The 21,792-nt window shown below is 38.6% G+C and overlaps 3 protein-coding genes and 1 long non-coding RNA gene across 8 annotated transcripts in view; 2 read left to right on the top strand and 2 right to left on the bottom strand.

Moving 5' to 3' along the window:
• Positions 1 to 1,556: 1,556 nt before the first annotated feature.
• Positions 1,557 to 6,749, bottom strand: LOC146546501 (mitochondrial coenzyme A transporter SLC25A42-like). Of its 3 annotated transcripts, none has more exons than XM_085265374.1 (8): positions 6,537 to 6,749; positions 5,882 to 6,037; positions 4,634 to 4,745; positions 4,370 to 4,395; positions 3,762 to 3,928; positions 3,349 to 3,465; positions 3,024 to 3,175; positions 1,557 to 2,905 (listed from the first exon to the last, which is right to left on the bottom strand). In XM_085265374.1, exons 2-8 carry the CDS (start codon positions 5,966 to 5,968, stop codon positions 2,580 to 2,582), a joined length of 987 nt encoding a protein of 328 aa, XP_085121500.1. In that variant the 5' UTR covers positions 5,969 to 6,037; positions 6,537 to 6,749; the 3' UTR covers positions 1,557 to 2,579. The 3 variants fall into 3 exon arrangements, with proteins under 3 accessions (XP_085121500.1, XP_085121498.1, XP_085121499.1); XM_085265372.1 differs by having other exon boundaries at positions 6,427 to 6,748; XM_085265373.1 differs by lacking the exon at positions 6,537 to 6,749 and having other exon boundaries at positions 5,882 to 6,414.
• Positions 6,750 to 7,540: 791 nt separating this feature from the next.
• LOC146546500 (MAU2 chromatid cohesion factor homolog) lies at positions 7,541 to 17,455 on the top strand. The gene is made up of 18 exons (XM_085263801.1): positions 7,541 to 7,808; positions 8,124 to 8,207; positions 8,368 to 8,463; positions 8,729 to 8,823; positions 9,180 to 9,207; positions 9,416 to 9,571; positions 10,141 to 10,287; positions 11,137 to 11,227; positions 11,332 to 11,435; positions 11,977 to 12,054; positions 12,307 to 12,372; positions 12,926 to 13,009; positions 13,363 to 13,412; positions 13,515 to 13,592; positions 13,675 to 13,786; positions 14,507 to 14,597; positions 14,766 to 14,893; positions 16,198 to 17,455. Exons 1-18 carry the CDS (start codon positions 7,575 to 7,577, stop codon positions 16,270 to 16,272), a joined length of 1,797 nt encoding a protein of 598 aa, XP_085119927.1. The 5' UTR covers positions 7,541 to 7,574; the 3' UTR covers positions 16,273 to 17,455.
• LOC146546499 (uncharacterized) lies at positions 12,511 to 21,100 on the bottom strand. The gene is made up of 3 exons (XR_014890625.1): positions 21,009 to 21,100; positions 14,529 to 14,587; positions 12,511 to 13,158 (listed from the first exon to the last, which is right to left on the bottom strand). It is a non-coding gene; the product is annotated as an uncharacterized LOC146546499 (long non-coding RNA).
• gatad2ab (GATA zinc finger domain containing 2Ab) overlaps positions 19,575 to 21,792 on the top strand; it is a 35,333-nt gene continuing 33,115 nt past the window's right edge. Inside the window, exon 1 of one of the 3 annotated variants that reach the window (XM_085263797.1) lies at positions 19,575 to 19,732. The gene's annotated coding sequence lies outside the window, so the exon portion shown is untranslated. Of the gene's footprint in view, positions 19,733 to 19,933; positions 20,073 to 21,792 lie in introns of those variants that run through there. The other 2 variants (XM_085263799.1, XM_085263800.1) reach the window with 2 other exon arrangements.

Here is a 21,792-nt window from a genome sequence, read left to right as displayed (position 1 = left end):
AGGGTATGTATATATATGTATGACTAGAAAGGGCTGCACCTGCAAGGAGAATAAATATATGTCAACATAAAAATATGTAGCATTAAGAAAAATAGAATACATGTGTGTGAAAGGAAGATTAATGGATTTATGTGAGAGTGAATATACATGGATATGAATTAAGAATAAAGGTGTGCGAGATGACAATATATGTATGTGAGAGTGAAAATATATGTATGTGAGAGTGACAATACATGTGCATGAAAGAAGAATATATGTATGTGAGAGTGACAATACATGTGCATGAAAGAAGAATATATGTATGTGAGAGTGAAAGTATATGTGCATGAAAGAAGAATATATGTATGTGAGAGTGAAAATATATGTGTGTGAAAGAAGAATATATGTATGTGAGAGTCAAAGTATGAATTTTGGCTTGTACGGCCCCTCATACAGGTCAAGTTCAGGCCATGAGGTGATCAGAGCCTAAATATTCCCCATTATAGGCCAGGCTGTGCAGGGAAAGTAGCTGCTCAGTGCTGCCATCTACTGAAAGTAAAGGAAGACCAAGCAACACATATACTCACCCGCCACTTTATTAGGTACGCCTATTTACACGTCTCTGGGTCCATCACACCTGTTCGACTGGGGGAATTTCCCCACATAGCCATCTATAAGGTACACAGAGAATGGTCACAAACAAAGAAAATATCCAGTGGCAGTTCTACAGGGAAAAAAATGCTTTGTTGATGTCAGAAGTAAGAGAAGGTGACTCAAATAACCATTCAATACAACCAAACACGCAGAAGAGCATCTCCATGGGCTGAGTGCCACTCCTGTCAACTATGAATGTTTTTCAAACTTGAAAAGCAGACGACTGGAAATACGATGCCTCATCTGGTGTGAGTTCTGTTACTATTTTGGTTCATTCAAAGGTTCAAGGTCACTTAGTACCAGCTTCATATAGTTTAAATGCCGCAGCCTACCCGACCACAGGTGCAGCTCATGTCCATCCCTCTACAAGTACAGTCTACCTATCTTCTGATGGTGGCTCCAGCAAGAAAATGCACCATGTCACAAAGAACAAATCATCTCAAATGACAATGAGAATCAGTCAGCAGATCTCAATCTGATAAAGCACCTTTTGGATGTGGTGGAACCAAAGATTTGTATAATGGATGTGAAGCAGACAAATCTGCAGCAACTTATCAATATGGACCAAAATCTGTGAGGAATGTTTCCAGGGCCTTTTTGAACCTGCACCATAATTAAAGCAGTTCTGAAGGGAGAGAGAGTCCAGTAAGGTGTACCTGAAATGTCCAATAAGTGTTTTTAAGTCTATTTAAACTTTGATAAGTGACACAATAGACCAGTCTTTGAGGAACCCAATGTAAACAAAACACTTATGACAATGAAAAAGCATTTTATTGGTAGTACAACCATTAGTGAAGGCTTTTCTTCAGCCATGTAAAACTGATCGAACATCAGTGATTTAAATCTGCTCTTGAATGCTGATGACAGCACCATTAGCTTTGCTTGTTACATGGCCCCCTCAAGTGGACAAAAGGATTCATTGCTTAGTGGTGTGGATGGACCCTTTAATGGAAAGACAATCTTAAAAAGAAAAAACACACACACACACACACACACAAAAGAACTAAATTTACATCACTGGATATGATCCATCTTTGAAATATCCATTTACTGTTTAATTTATTTTTATTTAAAAGAAGAAAAAAAAAGAAGACCAAGTTAAGTGTGTTATGTTTAGATTCTGAGTAAACAATGCTTTACAAGCAAGTACAAGCAATGTGACAACAGTAAAGTAAAAAAGCAGAAATGTCAAGAACATGCAAATAACCCCAAAATCTGTCTTTTGTTTAGGTTTAAGGTTTGATTAACGTCCACTTATTAGACATAAGTACTATAAATTCACTGCACCTCAGTGCTGCATGGAAAGTGAAACTGCACAGTCCTGCTGACGTGATCACCCTCTTTCACTCCATCAGTCCACATTGGCACAGTTACACAATTTGATGAAATTCAAAGACAAAGAACACTGGGTACTCAGCCTTCATTACAAACAATACCTTATTTAATCAGGCTATTTAATACTAACGAAATGAAAGCGCTTATTTAAAATCAAAATTTATCTCCTAATTTAAAGGTTTCAAACTCATTGTGTTCTCTGTAATGATAATGGGTCAAACTGAAAGAACATTGCATGTTTAATAAAGTGCAAATATTTTCTCCATACTGATGCAATCAAAAACACACCTGGCTGTTCACTGCTTTAACCTTCACAAAGGTATTATGATTTCACAACAAAGCTCAGATTGTGTGAACAATTTCAAAATACTTTTTTGTCTCTTCGCTTTCTTTGAAAGTGCATTTTTCAAAGTCTGAGATAAAGCCTATCTGTGTGAACAGCAGATCTCCTGTCCATTCTTCTGACATGCTGCCTTAAGGGAACAGGGGTGTGCAACACAATAGTCCTGCAGAGGCCAGAGACATATTATTGCCATCCCACAGACCTGACAACCTCTCTTATGCCAGTCTCATCTGTGCCATATGTTACGCCTATGTTGTTCCCACATGATTCAGTGGATAAAGTTGCCCATCTGGTGCAATTTGAGCAAAAGGTTGTGCGTAATGTCGAATGTGGTGAAACTTATCCCCACTGCAACGGGCCCTTTCACCCAGTTCATGCTCAGGCCTTTGTACAGTCCGCGTATAACTCCCTCGTGAGTCACGATCTCACGCATGGTTCCCAGAATGGTGCTGTAGGACGAACCGATAACTCCGGCTGTCTGCATGCGCCGACGTACCACATCCAGGGGGTACGACGCCGACTGTCCAATCAGGCCTGCACAGGCACCGAATGCCAAGCGCTCATAAGGGTAAGGCTGGGATCGCTTTGTCTTCTCTGAATTGAGAAAAACACCAACAGAGAAATGCATGAAAAAATTGATAAGTGAAAAAACAGATGTATGTATGTTTTCAACTTTACTGATTTGAAAAGAAAAAGCCTCAATGGTCAGTACCTGAATGTAATTTTTTGAGGGTCTCGTAGGTAAAGAAAGTAATTCCTGCATATGGGATAACACCTAAAATAGTGGGGGTGAAGCCTCGGTAAAGTGTCCTGACACCCTCCTCCTGGGAGATCCGCACAAAGACATGCATGATGTTACTGTACCTGTTGAAGGAACACATGGCAGGCAAGACATCATTTACCAAGCTGACACAAACCTTTTTGTGTTGTGTGATACTGTAACATTCAGCAAACAATGAAGTGTGCTTCATCCATTCCACTGGTGAAGACATGGTGAGGTACACTTTTGCGTGTTATCACAATTGTTAGGTACTTACATTTCTCTGGCAGTCACTGCCATCCTGGCTCGTACCATGTCCAGTGGATAGGTAAGCATAGCAGCAGTTGTACCAGCCAGAGACCCAGCCAGGAAACGTGGAAAAGGAGGCAGAGCTCTGAAACAACCAGGATAATAGTATACAGACAGAATGAGCAAACTAAAATCAAAGAAACACACTAATAATGCTAGAGGCTCTCTGATGCTGTATTTCAGCGTCAGAAATTTTGACCTGACGATGGGTCGGATTTGACAAAACTCTATTAAGAGTTTCAAGATAGATTGCCAGTCATAAGAACCCAATAACAAACAAAGTGAGTGATTTATAGTGACATCTCTAGAATCATCCTGTTAGCACAGCTAAAAACTAGACAGGCTGTAAATATAGTGTATTGATATAAATTGCTTACTCACTTGCCCTGGAAGCCGTAGCTGCTCCCCAGCAGTCTTTTGTACTGTTCATGTGAGCAGAACTGGATGGCAGCATAGGGCATGACCCTCACCATGGTCGCAGAGTTTCCCCTCCACAGACTGAACAGCCCACCCTCTATGTATGTAGAGTAAATGACCCTGAAAGCCTCCTAGATTAGGAACAAGGGTACAGTCCGGTCATGTTTTCCGCACCTAATCATCTTATCACGATCAGGATAACGACATTATATAGTCAAGCTAACCAAGCTTACGAAAATGTGTGCAACTTGAGAATAAGAACATATAGAATATTAGCACTGCAGTAGTCTTCTAGCTAATGGTAGCATTCTTTATTACTGATTTATTTGCTGCTTATAAATCAAAAAAATAACATTATTTACTTTGCATGTTTTTGTGCTACCTAAATCAAAAATACTCTGCTACTAATGTTTCAAAATGAAGAAAAGCAGGCGACTACTCCTATGCAAAAATCCACAACACTCCTTTGTTTGTTATTTGTATTTTCTTATCATTACATTCATGAATTAACCTGCGTCAATCTGCAACTTATCAGTTCCTGACTCACTGATAGGACAGATGCCTGAACTCACCTTAGCTGAGAATCTCTTTGAGGACACTGTGAATAAACAACAGAGACACAGTGAACCTCAAGGCTAAAAAATACACACTCTCCCACATAAGTTAAACATCTACTAAGAGGATTAGTAATTAGTCAGGAACACTTAGCAAGAACTCTGGTACAAACAGAAAAACAGTGGCTGCATTTATGGTGACACCTAATACACAAAACAGAGGTTAAGTCGCTAACATGCCAACCTATATTCTTTCCATATTTGCCACATTGTCACACTTACCTTGGAAAATTATTTTGGTGCGATCCAGAGGTGCAATAACTGTTTTGGCGATAGCTCCGGCAAACGCACCACATAACAGGGATTCCAGAGCAGACCAGCTAGGCCTCACATCCTGCTTGAAAACATTTTGTTATTTAGTGCTGACGTTACCATAACTTCCCATTTCTTCAAAATATTACGCTGGCTTTTAATGGAGGACCAAAAAAAAGTTTAATTGTTTATCTGGGTTTATTTAGCTTTCTAATCCTCATGTACTGCATAAGAAACATCACATGTTTATTAGCACATAGGCTCCCACGTTTATGTGACAGCAGAAATCCGCATTTTGGTTAGAGACAAAAATTTCACAGTTATGAAAGAATCACAAAAGGTAACAATTCACAAGACCAGGAGCTGTTTGTGTGTGCAAGACCGTGAAGTGAGTGGGACAGTTGAACCCAATAAACACTCCCAACTGATAAGAAGAGCATTTGAACTGAAGAACAAAGATGCTGCATTATTACTATGATGATTGCAGATTTAACTGCTGTAATTTAACTTTAGCAAATAAAATAAAAATCTGTTTTTCAGGTTCAGTATTTTAAAACTGACTTTGTACTGGTGTTCAATAAGGAAACAAAAGCTTTGGGCCATTAAAAATCCACTATTACAGCAATCCTAACCATGTGAAACTACTGGAAATATGAATAATTATTCTGGTTACTCAATATTATCCACTCCATTGCTTTGTAAACAAAGACCAGCTTTGGATTATGTGGCAACTCTCTGCTATTTAAAGCACATAGCAGAAGACACTTGTCCTTCAGATGGTGTTATAAGGAAGACTGTACTAGATCTCACAATAACAACAGCACTTCCGTATAACTGAGCTGGATTTGAGAGAGTTGAAAGGCAGGCTTTGTTTCAGGTTTGATCATAATCATAAATAGATATTTTGTTTATTTATTTATTTTCGCAGCTGGTGCCTTTAAAAAATGCTGCTGTAATGCTCATCACCTGATGTGACTGACTAATAGATGACAGGCAGGATGTGATGATCACAGACTGCAAAAATATTAGTTTGTATGCAGTTATAAACGTGTTTATACACAGTCATTAGGCTTGATATGGACTCATATTTTGACTCTTCTTCTGTAAACAAGATGACTCAAACTTTAAATGCCAACCCCACCCTGGCATGCTCAAACACGACTGTATCATCAATCACCTGTTTTTAAGTTTAAGGCATGAATAGAAACAAATCCTCACCTTTGCTTGGCTGGCTGGTGGCAAAGTCAACACAGTGGCCTGAGCCACTGGCAGCCTGTGCTGACGGTCCTGCAAACGATGGGCCATGTCTCCCCTTTAAGGGTTACCAAGAGCTGCCAAACACCCGACTGCTCATTCAATAAACAAAACAAAACACTGCAGACAAAGAGAAATATAGCGAAATATGTCAAGGATATGACAGTTGAGTTCAACACTACACAGCCCCTTGTGTCGCAGTCCCTCTCTATATGTACTTGACGCGAGTACGTGCTTGCACGCACGCCCATGTTCTGCACAAACAGTCTGGCTTGTAAACAGAGTATTGCATTACCGAGGATCGATCCATCGCTATTCTCCATCATTGATCCGAGTAATACTAATCATCACACTTGCTGATTATTCTCTAAAACTGATCCAACAACTTAGTGACCTCACCTCGAATCAAATGAATAAACTGCGCCTTATCCATACAAACAGTGCATAAACAAGCTTGTGTCTGTGCAGTTAAATCTATTTGCACGACGACTGATTATCTCATTTGTTACCTTCGTCTGTGTTCAAAAAGAACTCCGTGTTTGGAAATCTTCGACGTGATAAATCAGTCTGACCTGGTGTCTGATGCACACATGTGTTGTGTTCTCGCACAAACTTGAACCTTGAACACGCTTCGAGGTCTTTCTGCACGTCTTCTCACGATGTTGACGTTTCTGGAGATGGCTATTAAAAAAATACACAAGTGTCAAGCAGCGCAAAGGGTGTTAATCCTTTAAAAATGACGTCTGGGTCAAAACTGCACTCGGAGCAGCACCCTGCTTCTACGCAGGAGATTATTTAGGCTTTTCAGCGTCTTAAAGAAAAAAATTGGGACGGCTTATAACATTATTTTGACTACAATACCCAAGAGCCTATATAGGTGTTGTAGTAAAGTCTCGCGAGATTGGCCACAACTTTGGGTTGCCAGGTTTTGCCAACATTTTTAATAGTCACTACATTTTTGTACATTGTGTACATTTTCTTTTCCTTTTTTTTTTGACGTTTAAATTCTGTTACAATCATTTTCTTCATTGCCTTTGTGTCCCGTTTAATTTAGTTTATTGGAAAAAAATGTTTACATTCTTCAAGAATATTTGTTTGGACTGCTCAGTTTACCTAACTAACATGCTCAAACATATAAAAAACTAAAACAAAAGGCAGGAATAATCAAATGTGCTGTTTGGAAATGGGCTCAAATACTTACCACAACTCCAAATTGACTGATTAATTAATCTACTGATCAGTTGATCCCCCCGGGAAACAACTTACCCCCTAAATAACTTACTGCATGTCAACTTAGAAGAAATATTTTTTGTGTTGTGAGTTCACATGGGCGCTTGGAATAGCTGTGTTTGATATGTAAAGCCATACTTTGTCAGGCACAGGGAAAGAAAACTTAATATATTGAATAAGAGTAATACATCACAAATTACAGCCTGATATTGATATTTAAGCAACGGTGTCTGAAGTAAAATGCAATTAGATAAAGTATTTATTTCTAATAAACTCATCGTGATTTTAGTTCGTAGTCAAACATAATTTAAGGTTTACTAAACAGTGTAAACGAAACAGGAGTAGTGAGCAGCTCTTTCTACATGGCCGAACCTGGCAACCCGCCAGTCTGGCCGTAGCGCTGAAAAACTTGTTGTTGTCTGGGAAAATGGCGTCAAACGTAGAGGCCCCGGAGCGCTGGTACCTCGCCCTTTTAGGCTTTGCGGAGCATTTCCGAACTTCCAGTCCGCCTAAAATACGACTCTGTGTGCACTGTCTACAGGCCGTGTTTCAGTTTAAGCCCCCGCAGAGGATCGAAGCTAGAACACATCTTCAGCTTGGCTCGGTTCTCTACCACCACACCAAGAACAGCGAGCTGGCCCGCAACCACTTGGAGAAAGCGGTGAGGGACGTTTGATCTGGGAAAGAGCGGGGATGCTGCGGAGAAGGGGATGGGTGTAGGCCGCAGGGAGCGAAAACGGTGAACGGCGGAAGTCTTTAAATCGCTGTTTATTCGGGAAGGTTTGATTCGTAAATGGATGAAGAAATAACGTCAGTTCGTGTCTGATTTGATCAGCTGTTTGTTAGATAGCCATCCGAGTCTTAGACTTTCGCTCTTTCTTTGCTGTTAGCTTAAAAAGCTACTATCAGCGTTTAATGTTGTCAGAAACGACAGCAAATGCGACGCCGCCAACATTTTCTGTCTTTTGCTTTGCAGTGGTATATATCTCAGCAAGTTCCTCAGTTTGAAGATGTCAAGTTTGAAGCTGCCAGCATTTTGTCAGAACTCTTTTGCCAACAGGTAAGCCATTCTAATTCAAGGTAAGGTCATTATAATTTTTGTTTGTTTTTTTTACTGCTTATCGTAGGACATTTTAATTTCTGTATTTAAAAAAACAGATATGCCTTGTGGTCTTTTTTTAATTGACTTTTAACTATTGATTCTGCAAATCGATTTTCAGAATTTGGTGGACTCTGCAAAACCCCTGCTGCGCAAAGCCATCCAGATTTCACAACAAACACCATACTGGCACTGCAGATTGTTGTTCCAGCTGGCGGTATGTATTAAGTACAATGAGTATCAATGTTTCCCCCTAGGGTATTACTTTACTCATGCGAGATATTTTGATAAGCAGGTATAATAGTGTTCTCTTAATATTAATAAACGTAATAAATCCAATATGAGAGCTTTTTGAACTATATTGGTTAGAGTCTAGAGTTTGTGTCTATAATAAAAAAAAAACAAAAGCAAAACGTCCCAGTAGATAACTGTGTTCTTTCATTGTTTTCATTTATTCATTGTTTATTAATTGTGTCTCTTAGCAACTTCATACACTGGAGAAAGACTTGGTGTCAGCATGTGATCTTTTGGGAGTTGGAGCTGAGTACGCCCGAGTGGTGGGCTCCGAATATACCAGGTAAATAGATGTACCTGTCTTCTGTTAATTGCATTTAAGGCTTTGAGCGGGTAGCTGGCGGTTTCTTAGGTCTCCTAAAAAGTTTAGTCATGAGAAAGTGGACTATGAAACTCTTGACAACACAGCTGACACAGTCCTACTTTGCCACAGACACTGGTGCGTAATAGAGGAAATGTCATACATGTTTGTCAGATTTTTATATTAATAATCGCTTAACCTGTTCTGAGTCACGTCCATATTTGCTCAGACATAGAAACAGGTATTGTGTTAAGAGAAATAAAGTATTAGTGAAGTAAGGAAACAAAAATCAGATTGTCTGTCTTCCTAAACTCACCTGACTTGTTCTTGCTTTTTAGGGCATTGTTTCTCCTTAGTAAAGGGATGGTGAGTATTTTGTCATACTTCACTTTGTAGGGCTATAGAGTTGTAATACACACTATATTAAATAGTGCATACAATAACAGTTTGTTTTGTTGTTGTTTTGTTTCAGGGTTTATTTGGTTGTTTTTAACACAATGCTAATGGAATTACAGTGCAAGTTAAAATAAACAAAAAGCATTTTTGATTGTGTTAATATTGTCCAATCTTCTAGTTGCTGCTAATGGAGAGGAAGCTTGGGGAGGTGCATCCTCTTCTCACACTATGTGGAACTATAGTGGAAAACTGGCAGGGAAACCCAATCCAGAAGGAGTCTCTGAGGGTCTTCTTCCTTGTGCTACAGGTCACACACTACCTGGATGCTGGACAGGTAAGAGGAAATTGTGTTAAGCAAAAACACTTGGAAAAACAAGGCTTGCTACTCTGCAATTATTCTGTTATCTGAATAAATGTGGAGGGAGCCATAACTTCAACTTTAGTGGTTATTAGGACATAAAAACTGTGTGTATCGAGTCATCTGTTACATTTAATTAAAAACTAGTTAATAAGGTTTAAAAGCTTGTTAAAGCCTTACTAAACGCTCAGTCCTGAATGCTGACATTATAAGTGTTTCTGTCTTATCCCACCAGAGCACTGGGATAAGATTTATTTAATGGTTACGGTAACAAAACTCAACAAATGCCTGCCCATTGCACAGACTGCATACATGGGTCAGTGCAATTGACAGCTGCAGTATTTACCGTTTCAGAGTCCTGCCAGAGATTTCTGTTGCAGATTATTTTTAAGCTTTGTAAGCTATGTTTCTCCTGTAACATCGGTAGGATTATGAAAGTTTTAATGTTCATGCATTCAAATGTTGATTTTAGTGGCATAGGTAGAGGTATAACTATGTGCTAAATGCTACAAAGAGATATGACGGATATTAATGAACATTTCCAGGTGAAGAGCGTGAAGCCGTGTTTGAAGCAGCTGCAGCAGTGTATCCAAACCATCTCCACACTCCATGATGATGAGATTCTGCCGAGCAACCCAGCTGACTTGTTCCACTGGCTGCCCAAGGAACATATGTGTGTCCTCGTATATTTGGTAATGGCGCGTTTCTTTCCGTAACTTGAAATTCGCTTAAAGTTTTAACCTCAGCATGACTTTTAGAGGTTGGTTTTTTATTTTTAATGTATATAGTCCGTTTTGGTTGTCCTCCAGTTTATGACCCTGTTTACACTTGGCTTTAAGTGGCTGATGTGATGTGTTTGCATCTTGGGGAGTCGCATCACAAATGGGTTTTAGAAAAGTGTAAATTACCACAAATATGCAATTTTTATTTATTTTTCATATATATTCGCTTCATTTACTTAAACCATTTGCCAGAGTGGACTGGAACACATATAACCGTATATATTTTGTAGTATAAACACTATTAAGTCTCCAAAAAGGACATAAGAGGAAAATCTGTGATAAATGTGGGATCTAATGATCCTTATTTGTCTTGTTTCTGCACTCCTTTGAAGGTTGCAAAAAATTTTTATTGTAAAAGTTTGATTACCAATAAATCTAGTCCTTGACCAGTGATAGCCAGACGTTAAAACTCCACAGGAAAAACTCCTAATGCGTCAGTGGAACACATGATAGCAAGAGATTTAAATATTCTGTCTGCTTGTAGTCAGATGGCCTGAGATCGTTAACAGTCCAAGGTAAACATCTGCTGTAAAATGTTTTTCAACTTCTGACACAGATATTTCCAGCTGGTTTACAAGTAATCTGTAGTTTTAATTTGCAGTGGAAACGCAACTACATTTAAAAATGTAGATATCAAAAGCGTAGAGCTTGAAAGCTTCTGGGACTACAGTTTGGGGAGAGGGAAACCCCCCCCCCCATATTAGTGCTTTGCAAGGGATTTGACTGTACTGTTAACTGTATTTTCTTTTCATTTTACAGGTGACAGTCATGCACTCCATGCAAGCAGGCTATCTGGAGAAAGCCCAGAAGTACACAGACAAAGCTCTTATGCAACTAGAGAAGCTAAAAAGTGAGTTAAAATATTCACACTGTTTATAAAACAAACAGAAAACACACCTGTACACTACACTACTACTTTTGTAAATTTTGTCCTTTGTGTCTTTTATGCTCCAGTGTTGGACTGCAGCCCTATCCTATCTACCTTTCAAGTCATTCTACTGGAACACATAATCATGTGCCGACTTGTCACAGGCCACAAGGCCACTGCATTACAAGAGGTATATTGTTTCTGTTTCTATGGCCAGTTTTTGAGTTTTGTTTTCTATTTAAAGCATGCTATTATGCTTCCTTCCACCTTTTATCCCTGAACTCTTCTAGTGTATCTTTACAGAATTCGCTGTTCGAAAGAATGTTTTTATTTTTTATCTTTAATTGGACCCTTGGTGCAGCCCCTCTGTGCGTCCTCTATATGAAGCAAGCCATTTGAAAACCACCTTTACTTAAGGCTGCTTTTCTTCTGATTAACTTCCCTGGAAACTGAGCATGTAGAGCAGCTTGACGACTGACTTTTTTGTATAAACACTGGCATCATTATTTCAAATTTTGGCCATTCTTAACATGTGCATGCATCATTTTGACAGTATATGTGGCAGAAAACAAGAAAAGTGTAATAGATTGACTTTGATATGTGCTCTGTTAAAAAGCATATAGTCATGTCCAGTGCCTTTGGAATCTTATTTTTGTTGCAGGTTATATTTTAAAATAATTTGCATATCTAAATGGTCCTGTGAAAACGAAGTCTCTGTTCTGTCCCTCTAGATTTCACAGGTGTGTCAGCTGTGCCAACAGTCCCCCAGGTTATTCACCAACCATGCTGCTCAGCTTCACACACTATTGGTGAGCATTTTCAGCCAAAACCCTTAAGTTGTCTAAACTCTGTGCTTAATGAACGTATTACCAATACCATATAAGACAAAAGTTACAGAACACGGCTTCAAATTTAAGGAACTATAAAAATGACTTGCAAAAAAAAAGAAAAAGAAAAAAGCTTTAGTCTTATTCCTGTTTTTTGGGTGAGGTTTTGCTGGGGTTTTTTTTTTCCAATAATAAGTCTAAAAGATCTCATCTTCTGTCCTTCCCATATCACAGGGTCTGTACTGTATCTCAGTAAACTGTATGGATAATGCAGAAGCACAGTTTACTACAGCTTTGCGGGTGAGTATGTGACAATTTGTTTGGTTTTCTTGGTTTTTTTTGGGAGGGGGGGGCACTCTTTCTTCAGTTGCTGTAACAGTTCTCGCATCTTCTCATCTTATAAGAAGCATTTAGACTGAACATTTCTAGGGACTCCCTGCGGGTAGCTAGCTACAGGGCAGCTCAGCGAGAACTACATAGCTTACAGGTCTCTGTTATTTATTCTATTTATTTCCCCCTTATTGCACGTCCACCACCGATAGGAATGCTAATGTGACTTATTATCCAGTGGGTAGTTGACATAGCAACAGCTACAATAACAACAAGACAGAGGCCCTGAACATAGCTGTGTGCTTGTTGTTTGTCATGGGTTTGGTTATAATTACAGAGTTGGAAAGCAGATGTGTGGTTGAAAGCACTTAACATTAATGTAAAAAAAAAAAGTTAAAGTACCTTTTCCTTCAAAAGTTTTTAGAATTGTGAAAAAGTTCCTCCATTTCAAACGCTTCAATGCTGTCTTGCAGCGACTTCTTTTCTCATCTAAATTATGTCCACATGTCTTCTTGTGTTTCAGCTCACCACACACCAGGAACTGTGGACATACATTGTAACCAACTTGGCCAGCGTCTACATAAGGGAAGGCAACCGACACCAGGAGGTCAGTTCATAATAATGAGTTCCGTCTTTTAATTACATTAGTGAAATGTAGTGGGCTGTGGGTTAATTCAATGCCTGGCTGAATAAATACTTTTGTCCTGTCCTCGTATACATGGTGTTGCCATTACATTCTCCGTCCACCAGGGAGCACTGAAAAGTTAAATGTTCAAAGGAAAAATGTTCATTCAGCATAGTTAGAACTACATTGTATCCCAGTTCTACCACATCTAGGAGATTAAAGTCATTTCAAAAATAAACATTATGGCTTTGAGACAAAGGGGCAAAAAAAGATTTGTTATTCAATTTGTAATGTTTAACATTCCTTTTTTTTTGTCTTTTTCTTAATTTCCTCAGCTGTACAGCCTTCTTGAGAGAATAAACCCAGACCATAACTTTCCCGTAAGGTAAGAGCCATGTTTTATGTTCAACACAAGAAAATACATGAAATGACAATATTAATTCAGACTCTGAAATATACACCCTTTGACTTTTCTCTTTTCATTCAGCTCCCACTGCCTCCGCGCTGCTGCCTTCTACATCAGGGGACTCCTGTCTTTCTTTCAGGGACGGTACAACGAGGCAAAGTATGGCACTTTTTTTTTTCAACCATGCACACCCAAAAACACACCCCGCGCTGTTGCATAATTTTATTTCTTTGTCTTGAAGACGGTTCCTAAGAGAAACCTTGAAGATGTCTAATGCTGAGGATTTGAACAGACTGACGGCATGCTCCCTTGTTCTGCTGGGCCACATCTTCTACGTATTGGGCAACCACAGAGTAAGACTAAATACTTGGCAAATGGGGCTAATGCTCACACTAATGGTAACCTGATAGATCTGAAGAACATGGTCACTAAATAGAACATAACTATTAAAGTAAGAAATAAATGACTCACCTGTCTAATCTCATCCCCTTTTGCTGTTTAATGTTGCAGCTGGAGCCTCATTCGTTAAACTTTTTATACATTTTGCCCATAAAAGGAACAGAATGAACAGTGATACATTGTCTTGGTTTATGAAACTGCTCTCATATTCATCGCACTTAACCAAATTTGCATGGACCCGTGATAGCCCATAACATTAGTTTGTGGCTACTGAGGCATTTGCTGGTCGATACAGAAAAGCATAGTTCTGCTTGTTAGTTGAGTCTCAGGCAAAGCAAAACAACTAACAGAGAAAGGCTGCAATATGCACATGAATATTTTAAAATGTGAAATAAATGATTCAGTAATTTCTGGCCATCTCTGCTAAATATGTTTAAAAGCTGGCTCTTCCTCTGCTGATGGTTGTAGCTACAACCATTTTAACATTTGGTTTCTTTGTCATTTGTGAGGAGATTTCTTTGTCATTTAGTTGATTGGAGGGTCCTCATTACTCTTGTACAAATAAATGAACATTGTATTTTTAAACCTACCCTTTTTTGCGTGCATGTCTTCAAATGAGGACTGGTTTTGCAGAAAATTTGCAGACATTTTCTAAATTTCTGTCTTTTCTGTAGGAAAGTAACAACATGGTTGTACCTGCAATGCAGCTGGCCAGCAAGATCCCAGACATGTCAGTTCAGCTCTGGTCTTCAGCACTGTTGAAAGGTAGAGAATGACTTTTTCCTGTTTCTCAGTAAAACATAATTTGTTATTTTAGAGCTGCACAGACAGTCTAATCTGTGTAGACTACTTGGCAAAACATTTTTGAGTTTATCACAGTTTCTTACAATACAAGCTTTGTTTAAAGGTTTTGACCATGTGCTGTGCTTGCAGATTTGAACAAGGCTCTTGGGAACACCATGGATGCCCATGAAGCCGCCCAGATGCACCAGAACTTTTCCCAGCAGCTGCTACAGGACCACATCGCTGCCTGCAGCCTTCCTGAGCATAACCTCATCAGTGTACGTTAAAGCAACTTGGTGTCCTAGGTTTATTGTTATCACACTGTGTTATTATTATTTTATGAAAATTTTCTTGAACCAAAAAGAAAAGAAGCTCTAAATCAACAAGATTATGGCCTTAAAGGAAAATGACAAACACCATGATAAAAATATTTGGTATTTACATCTGGTTAATTTGCTCAAGCTCAATATTTCTATTATTGTTCATCTGTTGGCCAGAAATAAAAAGAACGTGCACAATGCATCTATAAGCATCAGAACTTGGTCGTGATGTAACACGAGGGATGTGGGTGCGCTCAGTCTGCAGAAATATGGCACATAAACAGTAGGTTTGACTGAATTAGTTGAAAAGGTAAATCGGCGAGTCAGTGGACAAATCACAGATTACAGCTTTGAATTATTAGCTTGGTAGGCTTTGAATAGAAAAGGATCAAATGCATTAAGATCCACCAGTGAGAAACTGATTTGTGGTCTCAGTAAAACCAGTGGAGAACTGGTCAAGTGTTAGTGCTGATAATTAATACTGTTTAGACTCACTTGTTTACTAGCAGTTGAGTCTAAACAGATGAGGAGAAGCTCGTATTGATCACATGGCTGACATAAATCTACATGTCTTTGCAGTGTTATGAGAGAGAGAGAGAGAGAGAGAGAGATGGAGACAGTTGCCTGACACAGTTTAAAGGTTCTTGTGTGGGAAATGCTACAAATAAGGCTGCAAGCGGTGTTGAACTATCAGGAAGCCAAAAATACCCATTACCATTTCCAAAATGCTATGCTAATGTTAGTTAACAATAGGCTTGTTGCTCGTTGTTTGAGTCATGATACCAACTAACTTGGAAGTTCTCAAATGTTAAATAAGAACTTAAGAAGGCACAAATTTTGCTATTTTCGTCAAGCTGAGTCTGATCGCTGACCACTGCTCTGGTTAAAATTCAAACATTTTCGTCTGAGTCTTGATGTGTTGTAAAATATAAAATCACGGATTAGCGTGTTACATTTAATTTTCAAGAAAAATATAATCTTTTGATGATGATTTGCTGAGGAGCTGTGCTATTCGGCCAGGGAAAACCCGGTATGTTTATTGGATCTTTCAGTAAACATGAAAGCTCTAGATAGATACAGGAAAAAGAAAAGTCTTTGAGATGATGTAATTCTTGTCCCTTTATTATATAATAAAATATTTCAAGAGATCTGTTTCAAAAACGTTTAAACGGTGACCTTGAATATGACGCATAATGGCCTTTTTGAGGCTAGGCGCTTTGGTGTATGGCTGCATTAACGGTTTACTTCCATCTCTCTTTCAGTGGACTGATGGCCCCCCTCCTGTCCAGATCCAAGCCCAAAACGGTCCAACCACCAGCCTTGCAAGCCTGTTATAAGGAACCTCCTGTCTAACATGTGACTGTTGATACTAAATTATCACAAGCAGCAAATTGATCCCTTCCAACCCGCTATCCAGACCACTGTAGCTTAAAAGGATTTTAACAGATGACAGTTTGGGCCTTCACTTTATCAGCTTCTGGAGATTTCTCCCTGATTGACTGCTATTATATTTTTTAATATTGTAGAAAAGTTACAACTGCAGTTGTACAGGTATTTCATGCTCTCTGTTGATTAAAGGAGTGAAGGACACATGGTAAAAGGCTTCTTTACCCTTCACTACATTTGCCAGGACTCTTTTCCATTTGCTGGAAAAACAAGAGGAGAGATGTGGGCAGTAAAGAAATGTAGAAGAAATTAATTTATTCATCTTGCTATTTTTGTAACTGTTGGTAAATATTTTACATCTTGCCTTTTTTGTATGAATACTGTTTTGTTTTGGGTTTTTTTGTTTTTTCTTGCATGAAAGTTACTGATGCAGATTCCTTGTATAATAGTTTTTGACCTGCTAACAATAAACTCTTGGTAGATAACTTTTTTGCACAAAATCCACAGTAGATAAAAATAGAAACCTTGTAATTTATTTTCACAGGATAATAATTTGAAAAAGTTTCCTTCTGAGAATTGACAGTATACATTGCTGCAGAATCCACTGTGCAGAAGATGCTTGGTCTGTTAACAAACAGTGTTTAAATACTTATGTGATTTGGTGGCCACTAGGTTTGCCACATGCAGTTAAAAAAAAACACACATTAAGCAATGTATTTTTGGAAGTTGCATAATATATAAATTCCTGTAGATGTATTACTTTTTACAAATCATGTTTTAACTTTTGGAGCCTTCAATAATCTTCAGATATCACAAAAAAAGAATTTATTTTATTTTGTTCTATTTTAATTTGTCATGATAGTTCCACTAAGGGGTTTCTTTACAGTATGTTTGTATAGATTTGCCACTTGTTGAACCTTTTATTGTACAGTGACGTTTTATAAAGTCAATTTAGTAAAGTGTGATATGTATTATTTTAGCTAACCTGTGTAGGTATCTTGATGCTTGGTATTTAAAGCACTCTGTAAGGACACAGTTTAAGCTTGAGTACTTGCTATGTTCTATCCAGTTCCTATGTTTTTAATTCTTACATTGTTTTCAATAATTTTCCAATAAAAATATGATTGAAATTTTGTAATTGACTGTTTTACCTCACTTTGTAGACATTACATTCATTGACTTATGCTGCTAGAAGTGCTGGGTGTGCTAGAGTTAATTGTATTGAATGGTAATGCATTGTTTGCATATTTTATATGCTTTTAGGTAGTAGGAAGCAAAGCTAGGCCTTGTGCCACATGCACCCAATCACCCACAATGTCAAAACCACTTCTCTAATTTTGTGTAGTTCCCCCTGGTGCAGCTTTGATAGTTACTTATGACACACTGGGATGTGAGCGTAATTTCTCTGGATCATCCTTGGTTTGGGCTCATCAGTTGGCTCCTCAGTCAACTACTCAATCCACGCCTTGGACTTGTTTTATTCTTCCTTAAAACTTTCCTAAGTACTTTTTGCAGTGTGCTGGGTTTATGGTGAGGGTGCTTGCTCTACAGCAATGTTTAGGGTGCAAGGTGTCAAAGTAACATCCACATGACATGCCATGTAATAAATGCTTTCCCAGAACAATAATTTGTCAGTGTTACCTATAGTTTGTTGTAGTGGTAAGAGTTGGTGTTAGTCTGTTTTATTACTAACCCTTCGATGGTGCTAAGGTTTTCGTTCAATGTAATTTCAGAGTTAAAAAAAATAAAATGTAGCTTTTAGCACTTTTACCTAAAATAATTCTTATAAACATTTTCCCAAATTTCTAAACTAAAACTGCCACTCCTTTTTTTGTCTGACTATAAGACTGAATATGGCTCCTGCAATCTCACTGGAAAAATGTTCATTTGCACCTCTCAGAAGTGTCTTTTTAACAAGTTATGAGGCCTGTGTGTAGCTAAGTATAATCTTACTCATGTATCTATCCTTTGGGATTTTCAAAGCACAAATTCAAAGCATGACAAATACTAGGATTAACTGTGTAGCTATCCAACTTGTAAGGACCTTTGTACCTACATCTCTTCCTGCACCTGTTTAATTAGTTAATACAGAAAAGTGTGACAAGACAAGGTGGCTGCTTCTGTGACTCTTTTGCTGCATGTAACAGCGCCTGTAGAGCAGCTGAAATAGTGATAAACTTGGAAAAAAACACATTGTGGTCACTATTATCCCACAGATGAAATGACAGTCAGAGGGGATTATTATGAGGTCAGTTTAAACAGGCCTGCATGCTTACAGTTAAAGGGGATACCATTATAAACTCACACAACAGCTCCAAAGCTTATGGCAGTAGATTAGTAGCCTGGGTAATCTTTGTCACATGATGTGCTTCTGCCTCTGGACTGTACTTCAGCAAATGGCTAACCCAGAGAACCTCAGAAATGAGCAGTCTGAAAGAGCAGGAACTAGCGTGTATAGTGAAACACCTATATCTGTTCAGACTCACCATAAAAAGGATGGCACAATCTGTTTTTGCTGTGAATCCCACTGTAGAAGCTGACTATTAAAGGTATCTTTGTGAAATATAAAATCACTTTTAGAATATTTTCTCTGAAAGTAAAACTGTTTTCAACCTTGTTAGAGACATGTTAGGGACATGCTGTCTCTTTGTGTGTGTGAAAGCTTTAGAAAATATTTACTGAATAATTTTTATTTATTCTCTGAAGAATAGAAAGTCTTTTGCGAATCTTCCCCGAAGGGTTTTAACTGTTGAACGGAAGTAAACTTCCAAGAACGTTTTCTTTTCTTTTCTTTTCTTTGGTTTTGTTTTGTTAGACTTTCAGATGACCTCTGGGGAGTTTTGCTGCTGAAAAATATGACCTTCAGGAAACGTTCCAGGAATAGTGAAACATTACATGGAACTATAGACTCAAACTTTTTTTTAACAATACATAAAACATGATATAATATAATCAGTTCTCAGAAAGTGGATTGTGATAGTAATGGTAGTCTTTTTCTCATTTCAAATATGCTTAATGGCATGTTTCTAAAAGCAATATTGCCAAAGCAATTCTTTTTCTTCCTATTATAATTATTGCTATACACCGATTTTATGTCGGTCTGATTGTTTAAAGTTCTCATTCCATAATTCTGTTGCAATTGCTTTTACTTTCACCTCTTTTGCAGTACGTCAGTGGAGTGTGTTCAAACGCATCATTTCCTTTCTCTCTGAGCTCTTAGCATTTCCGAGGTGTGTATGAACGCAGCATGACGCCGCCTGTGTGGTGGCTCATTACATTATCTGGCAGCCGGAGTGGCAGCGGACAGAGGAGAGGGGATCCCCGGGATTTTTTACACTGAAGCCAGCTAAACAGTCGCAACAGACAACTTAAAATTACGGGGGGAATTCAGCCAAGATCCTCCTAGACTCTGTAAGTTCGCGCAGCGCTATTTCATTAGTATGTAACGTAATTTAGGGTTTTTAATTTTCAATTAAAACATGACGACGACGGAAGTTTCTCTTTCGGTGTTAGCTCAGCTAACCTAAGTTAAGCTAGCTAGCGTAGCTTGATCTCAGCTAACGTGCAAGGTAATAGTATGTGTGTCGCTCAGCTACACATACACACACTTACGTACTGAGTGCACCAGCTTCGAAAGTACAAAAATATTAACCAAACTTCCCAGCAAAACTTGTACATGGATGCACTGATATTAGTAAATAATGTAAGGGAGTGTGTTTATTCACCTAGGTTGAAGCTGCAGAACGCTGAGGTAAAACTGTCATTTTCTGTATGTAATTAACGCTCGATTGTTTGTGAATAAATTTAGCGACTGTCTGCCATCAGACTAGTGGCCGGGGAGATGGCGTTAGCAGGCTAACTTAGCTCCCTTAGCTAGCCTTGTAACACTAGCTGCTCACTTGAGACGAGGTCGGTTTCATTGTCTGTCGTGTATCGCTATTTGCACAGACATCGGTGCTACAAAAATCACACTTTTGCCACAATATTCAAAGGAGCAAGGGCTGCAGGGTTGAGCTTATTTCCTCTAATTTCTGAAACTGATGATAATCACAATGGGCTGTTAGCTCGTGATAGTTAGCCGCTGGTTTAGTAGCCGGACAGATGGACAGGTTGTTGTTGGCAAGCCAAGTTAACGTTAGCATGCGATAGCTTGTTGTTGTTTGGTGGGTTAGTTGAAAATGGGCAGCTTTTCTTTTGGGCAAAGTTGAGTCACTGAAGTTTATGAACATCATAACCAGTATTGCCACCGAATAAGGTTAAACCTGCTGTGCCTTTTCAAAGGCAGATGGGCATGGCTTTATGAGCCATTGATCTAAGAACTTTGTCAGATTAGCTCAACCGTGAAAAGCCTTTTTATGGAGGCGTAATGGTGGACGGTAATGCCTCCGTCGGGTTGGTGTGTCCACGACAGCTTGGTATCAAACACCCACACCAAACCGTGGTAAACTTAAACGCCTACTTTTATTCTTTTAAACCGGAATAGGAATGTTTGTGTAAGTCAGATAAAAATCATACCACTTAATGTATGACATGAAACGTCTTACAGTCAGGTTAAGGGCACACTCTCCAGTTGCTGTACCGTTCATTTCCCGTTGAAGTCAGGCGTTTAAAGGCGTGCCTGCTATTTTAATCATTTGAGGATAATTGTGAGATGCTTCTTAATCATCAAGCCTCGCAGTCACGCTACCTGGTCTTGGTGTCGGAGACTTCTTTATGCTTAAAGGCGGCCTTATCCTCAGCAATCTGGGAACTGTGGGTCATGTTATTCCAGTGGGTAAGTTAGTTTTGTTTCACTTGACTTTGAGGTGTGTCTCCTAAGCTGCACCTTTGTTGTGCAAGTAGCCTACTTTTACTGCAAGCAAACAGTTGGCACTCTTGGCTAGTGATTTTTTATTTTTATTTTTATTTTTGCGTGGGGGGGGGGGTCTTTTATGATGGCCAAGGCCCATGATGTAACTAGACAGGCATGACTCGAGATCCTCTCATATTCTGCCACACAGGGATTGAACCATTTTAAGATACATGTCTATTTTCCACCAACCATAAATATATTTTTGCTTTTGCCATTTTCAAGGCTCCAGGGTGCCTTGCTTGTCTTTGTCATTGTTAAGTTTATTTTGGTTAGAGTTAGCCTTGGAGTTTACTGGTGTCTGGAACTTAATCTTATTGTAGCAGTTTTTTTTTTCCCACTTGTGAATCTGTGAATTGTTTAGCATGAAAGTAAAGCATCAGAATACAGTTTTTGCCCGTGGTTATTTTTTTAATGGTTCCAAATGAAGTCTTGATTTTACTTGACCATCCTTAACGTTCTATTGTGAATTTATGGTAATCACGAAAACATTAAAAGGTATTGCAGCCTTTTTAATGATGACAATAGACAGTAAGTTACAGAAATTAAAGATATTCTTAGTCCTCATCCTTAGTCTTTGTTCTAGTGACTTTAAGCAATACATCTTCTCAGGGTTGTATGT

This window comes from Mchenga conophoros, linkage group LG23 (genome assembly GCF_057382185.1).
Source record: "Mchenga conophoros isolate Kocher_MC1m ecotype Shallow Benthic linkage group LG23, M_conophoros_male_GT1.1, whole genome shotgun sequence".
NCBI classification, from domain to species: domain Eukaryota; kingdom Metazoa; phylum Chordata; class Actinopteri; order Cichliformes; family Cichlidae; genus Mchenga; species Mchenga conophoros.
Note: the sequence above shows the minus strand (reverse complement) of the source record. Positions and strands in the feature narration are given on the sequence as shown.

What these genes read in the sequence shown, in the direction of transcription:
- LOC146546501 (XM_085265374.1), bottom strand. Translation starts at nt 5,968, where the DNA reads ATGGCCCATCGTTTGCAGGACCGTCAGCACAGGCTGCCAGTGGCTCAG. An exon ending in GCAGTGACTGCCAGAGAAAT is followed by an intron (nt 3,176 to 3,348) that starts GTAAGTACCTAA and finishes TTCCTTCAACAG; the next exon opens with GTACAGTAACATCATGCATG. An exon ending in CCTCAAAAAATTACATTCAG is followed by an intron (nt 2,906 to 3,023) that starts GTACTGACCATT and finishes TTCTCAATTCAG; the next exon opens with AGAAGACAAAGCGATCCCAG.
- LOC146546500 (XM_085263801.1), top strand. Translation starts at nt 7,575, where the DNA reads ATGGCGTCAAACGTAGAGGCCCCGGAGCGCTGGTACCTCGCCCTTTTA. An exon ending in GATTGTTGTTCCAGCTGGCG is followed by an intron (nt 8,464 to 8,728) that starts GTATGTATTAAG and finishes TGTGTCTCTTAG; the next exon opens with CAACTTCATACACTGGAGAA. An exon ending in CTGAGCATAACCTCATCAGT is followed by an intron (nt 14,894 to 16,197) that starts GTACGTTAAAGC and finishes TCTCTCTTTCAG; the next exon opens with TGGACTGATGGCCCCCCTCC.